Raw genomic sequence first — 5,422 nt, forward strand, 5'->3', positions numbered from 1 at the left:
CACCTCGGAGGGGGGAAGGGGACCGGGGCGTCGGTGCCGGGATATGCCGCCGTGGGGCGGGGAGAGGAGAGGGGCTTCCCCTGGTGCGAGTGCGTGATGCGGAGGAACACCCCCCAGCCCCAACCCCCAGCACCTGCTGAGGCGGTAGAGTGGCAAAATCGCCTGTTTCTGAACAACTTTTACTTTATTTCTGCGCTCTTCACGTGCTGCCTCCGCTTGGGCGCTCGCTGGCGGTCGGTGTGAGAGCAACAAGTCTGGTTTGGCGGCCAGAGGCAGCGGGTATCGGTCCACCTTCAGTCTCCCTGCGCCGGTTACCCCGGCGGTTACCCCGGCGAGGAGGACGCTGAGCATCATTTAACGTGTGCGTTCCTTTCGCTTTGAAAGCGGCTCTCGAGATTTGAGAGCACAGTGAAGTGTTCGGAAGGTACCGCCCGCTCGGCGGTGTGTTCTTGTTCCTGCCAACTTTACAGCAGCCTGGTGTTTTTAGGGCGAACTAGAAGATTTGCCAATCTGCAGCCTCGTGTGATGCGGTACTTTTATGGGCTTTGATCGGGTTTAATTAAAAAAAAAAAAAAAAGTGAACCACAGAAGATGAAGTTGCTTTTATGTTTTTGCTTATAGCATCAGTACTCTGTCAAGTGGAACCCGTGGGAAGATGGTTTGAAGCATTTATTAAGAGGAGAAACATAAATGTTTCTGCCTCTTTCCAGGAGCTCGAAGATGAAAAGGAACTTTCTGAAGAATCAGGGGATGAAGAGTTGCAGCTTGAAGAATTTCCTATGTTAAAAACCCTTGATCCAAAGGACTGGAAGGTATTCGGTTGATACAGATTAGTGTTAATTATTTTTGCTGAAAATCTCCTGACAAAGTTATCTGCCGTTCCCAGCTGGTAAAGATCCCCTTCTTCCTCCCTTCCCAACCCAAATGGAATTGGTTTGTGTCCCTTAGTGTTACAGCTGGGTTTGTGTTTTGCACACATAACTGTTTGATGAGGGCAAACTCACTCACACATCAGCATAAGATCTTAGTCTTGAACAGTTGCTTTTCATTTTACTGCATGTAAGCAGTAGAAGTATCTCTTCCCGCTGTTCCCACCTCCCTTATTCTGGAATTGTATTAGCACTCTTAAAGACAGCAATTCAATTTTCCAATAATTTAACATTCTAAGATCCAGTGCTTTAATCCAGTTTAGATTAAGCAGCTTGAATTTTTGCAACAGTGGCTTACTTTATTGATATTTGTTATTCAATAATTACAACCTTTATGGCAATTGTTCTTATAACCTCTTCCTGATATTTATTGAGAGAGGGAAGAATTCTGCCTCTTGCTTTTAAAAGAGTGGGAGGAGAACTGTTTTTCTGCATGTGTTGTGGCTTTTTAGGTCGCGTTTATCAGTGTTTATTAGGGTTCTTTTTTTTTCCTCAGAATCAAGACCATTATGCAGTTCTTGGGCTAGGAAATATACGATACAGGGCTACTCAGAAACAAATCAAAGCAGCTCGTAAGTACCTTTCCTTCATAAGCATACCTTTTTTTCAGATGTACACAAGTGTTTTCCATGTGAAAATACATAAACGTCACAAACAAGCTTTTTACTGTTTCACAGACCTAAAAATGCCCGGTCTTTGATTTGTGTTGCTTACCAGCCTTCTGAATTTGCATCACAGCTCCAAAATCCACAGGCCTAAAGCTAGGGAATTCAAAAATTTCACTGAGTTCACATCTCAGCTTTCTTGCCTGTTGTTTTTGGTTGGGTTTTTTTTGGTCAACGATCTTGAGACTATAATTGGACATTTCTGTATTTTTGAGTCTGCAGCTGTGCTTAGTGAAAGGCAGAGAAATACAACTAGCCCTGCCCTGTGTGTTTCAATAGGTTGGTACCTTGAAGCCCCCTCGCGATGGTTAGCTGCCGTGTTAATGCTAGTGAATGTTTAAGAAGTACGCCGCTCTTATCATTCTGATTAGACTGAGCGTTGCAAGGGAATGGAGCAGTAGCTCTTGAATTTTCAGGTATTCAAGTAACTAAAAGTTGCTTAGGCCACTGAGAAGCTCGGTTTTGTTCTTCTTTGCTCATTTTACCCTGTGAAAATTGTAGAGTTCCTGTGGCTGATCTCTGGCATATTACCAAGCCGTTAAAAATGTAGTCTTGTGAGGTTATGTTTCTGTGACATTTTGGCTAGGTAAGCAATAGAACTTGGAAGTGCCAATGTGCTGCTTAATGATGTCATGGTCCTGTCACTTACATCGTGACATGATTCAGAAGTGCATGCAGGTGATTGGGGGTATTTCATGGTACTTGCATATGAAGGAACAACATGTTGGGCTTCAGAACTTTTTTTCCTAGAAAGCAATGTGACCAAGAGTTGACTTAGCAAGAAGGATGCAATTTTATGAAATGAGCTGATGGTTTTGTGAGTTGATCTGGCGAACAATTGCCTGTATAACTGTACTGGTGTGAGGAGAATTACTGTCCCCGGTGAAACCACAGATGCTCCCTAGTGAACATGGATGGAAATTAGCGCATTACCAATTACACAGGAAATTATATTGCCTCAGATATGTGTTGCTTAGCAGTGCCGCCATGGAGCATGTGCTAATACAGAATAAAGCAATACCTATTCCGGTGGTGATTAGTGGTCTCACTAACCTTGTTGAGCAAGAACTGGGCCATCTCTCTCTTTAGGATCCTTATAGCACTCAATTATTACATGGTAGTATAGACATGTGAGTCTTTCTCACCAGTATATACTGTGCTTTCCTATTTTAAAAAGGATTCTGATTTGTTTCTCGAAAGGCAGGTTGCTGTAACTACTTGCATAATATCTTCTCTCTGGTATTTTATAGTGAGCCAAGAAGGTACAATTTATGTTGTATGATAATATGGCTGGACCTTTTGGCAAAGAAGTCTGTTTAAAATCTGTTTTTACTGTTTAAACACTAGCATAAACTCAGTAGCAACTTTAGTAGATACTCTGTGTTAGTTATATCTTAGGATTTAAGGCCTGAATAGAGAGAGAACTTGACCACAGTCTTGTGTGTGTGTTTAATGTTATCCGTGAGTAAGTGCAGCAGTCTTCACAGGCTCATGGCTGTAGTTCCCTTGCTAAATTTTATCTTGGAACGTGTTCAGAACTTGATTAAAGAAATAGAAAACAATTTTTATTTTATCTGAACTGTTTTGCTTTTCATTAGAAATAACAACTAAAATTACATTAATTATTTTTCTTTATTTTTTCAGTATAATTGCACAGGGAATTGTACAAACTTGCACAATTAAGGTCTTGAAACTGCATTATGCTTTTTGAAGCTAACTGTACACTTACAGTTAGCAAAGCGCTTTGCTATGCACAATATTAGAATAAGTCCCAGAAAATCAGTACTTCTTCAGCTGATGAAGGCGGAATAGAGTTTCTAAGTTGTGGTTATTTTGTGTCCCAGCAAAGATGAACTAATTTTAATTCTGACAATAGTGTTAAATCAAAGAAAATTCCTTAACTCATATCTCTTTTCTTCCTGATGTTTTTGGGGGTGTGTGGTTTTTTTATTCTTTTAATTTTATTTTTTAAGTATCTAATTGGAAAAATATTAGTTGGATTTATCGTATTACTTTGTAATTTATGAAAAATAAACTGATGATGATGAAGCATTTCTAAACATAATGCATCTATTTGCTAGATAAATCTATGGTTTTGAAACATCATCCAGACAAGCGAAAAGCTGCAGGGGAACAGATAGGAGAAGGTGATAATGATTATTTCACGTGCATAACTAAAGGTAAGCAATTGATCTCTTTTATTAGATACTCTTTCAATCTACTTGATAATCTGAAATGTAAATACAGTAAATATGTAAATGTAGTGCTTTATTAGGCTTTTAAATAATTGTCAATTACTAAAAAGCCAGAGAAGTTATTTTTCCCTTTTAGAAAACTACCTCAATAAATAGAAATCGCATTAATGTAACTTCCCTTTGGGTGGAAGCAGTATGGGAATGCAGCTGATAGATGTTTGTCTGCCAGGCCACTTGGTGACAAAATGTGAACGCTTGTAGCAGCGTATGCAAAGATGAACCACTAGAGGTAGCCACATACCTGGGATAAACTCGTGTGCTATAAAGCAGTTCCTCTAAGACACCAACAGCAATTGGAAGATATGAATTCTAATGCACTTACTCTGCCAACGGAGCATCTGTTGATTTGATGTAGGATATCAGTTCCTTCAGCTGCTCTTTGTTGCTCACACTTGACGGAATGAACTCAACTGTATAACATTTCCTTTCTTGCCTGTAGTGATCTAGAAGACTACTGCTGGCCGATTCCAGAATCATAGGGAGTGTTCTAGGTGTATGACTTATACCTCTAGAAATGCTTTGGAGTTTGGCTTTTTTGTTTATTTTACACATATTTTTTTTTTTTTATTCAATAACTTTGGGGGGGAATCTTGGAATTGGTGTATTCTAAACATTCGTCTTCTGGGTGTCTTCTTATAATACTAGTTAAAACGTTAGATGATATGTTAGATAAGCTAATGATGTTTTCAGCCTCCCTTACGAGTTGTCAAAAGGAAAAAAGTTGCCAAAGAATTTTTTTTTTTCCCTGTAATTGCAGTCCTGTCAGAAACTGGCAGATATTTATAAGAACAACCTGCACTTGAATTCAGGAATGTCCTCTGTGTTCTACATGCAAGGAGCAAAATATGTTTCCCCTTAACTGCTTACAATCTAAGTGTAAGGATAAACAGAAAGGAAAGCACAAAGTGGCATGGAAGAGGAGTAATGCTTCCAGGCAGCACCTTGGAGGAAGGACATGCAGTGGTAGGGAAGGGGAATCTGGAGAAGCAGCAAGTGGTAATGGAACAGAGATAAGAAACTTGGAAAGGCAGTATGTAGTTGGGATTCAGGGCTGGATCTGACAAAGGAATGAGTGGGAGATACAGTGCTGGGGGAGCTGAGTCTGTGGGAGTAAAATTGGGGATCTGTATGGAAGCGAAATCTCTTAAGTGGAAGAGGAACCAACAAACCAACCAAGGGTAAATCATGCTTGACCGATTTGATAGCCTTCTATGATGTTATAACTGGTTGGCTGGATGAGGGGAGAGACGTAGATGTCATCTACCTTGACTTTAGCAAGGCTTTTGACACTGTCTCCCGTAACATCCTCATCAGGAAGCTGAGGAAGTGTGGGCTAGATGAGGTGACAGCGAGGTGGATTGAGAGCTGGCTGTGTGACAGAACTCAGGGGGTTGTGATCAGTGGCACAGAGTCTAGTTGGAGGCCTGTAACCAGTGGTGTCCCCCACGGGTCAATACTTGGTCTAATTTTGTTCAATATATTCATTAATGACCTGGGTGAGGGGACAGAGTGTATCCTCAGCAAGTTTGCTGATGATACCAAACTGGGAGGGGTGGCTGACACTCCAGAGGGC

At 40.8% G+C, this 5,422-nt stretch overlaps 2 protein-coding genes across 2 annotated transcripts in view; one reads left to right on the top strand and one right to left on the bottom strand.

Moving 5' to 3' along the window:
* Window positions 1–354, bottom strand: part of PSMC2 (proteasome (prosome, macropain) 26S subunit, ATPase, 2) — a 9,978-nt gene extending 9,624 nt beyond the window's left edge. Inside the window, exon 1 of the mRNA XM_009882994.1 lies at window positions 4–354. Coding sequence (XP_009881296.1) covers window positions 4–354 — 351 coding nt within the window. The remainder of the gene's footprint in view (window positions 1–3) is intronic.
* A 167-nt stretch (window positions 355–521) lies between these two features.
* DNAJC2 (DnaJ (Hsp40) homolog, subfamily C, member 2) overlaps window positions 522–5,422 on the top strand; it is an 18,063-nt gene continuing 13,162 nt past the window's right edge. The window contains exons 1-3 of the mRNA XM_009882909.1: window positions 522–812; window positions 1,426–1,501; window positions 3,676–3,774. Of these exons, the coding sequence (XP_009881211.1) occupies window positions 606–812; window positions 1,426–1,501; window positions 3,676–3,774 (382 nt within the window). The 5' untranslated portion in view covers window positions 522–605. The remainder of the gene's footprint in view (window positions 813–1,425; window positions 1,502–3,675; window positions 3,775–5,422) is intronic.

The sequence above is a fragment of the Charadrius vociferus genome, unplaced genomic scaffold (genome assembly GCF_000708025.1).
Source record: "Charadrius vociferus isolate BGI_N301 unplaced genomic scaffold, ASM70802v2 scaffold32, whole genome shotgun sequence".
NCBI lineage: Eukaryota > Metazoa > Chordata > Aves > Charadriiformes > Charadriidae > Charadrius > Charadrius vociferus.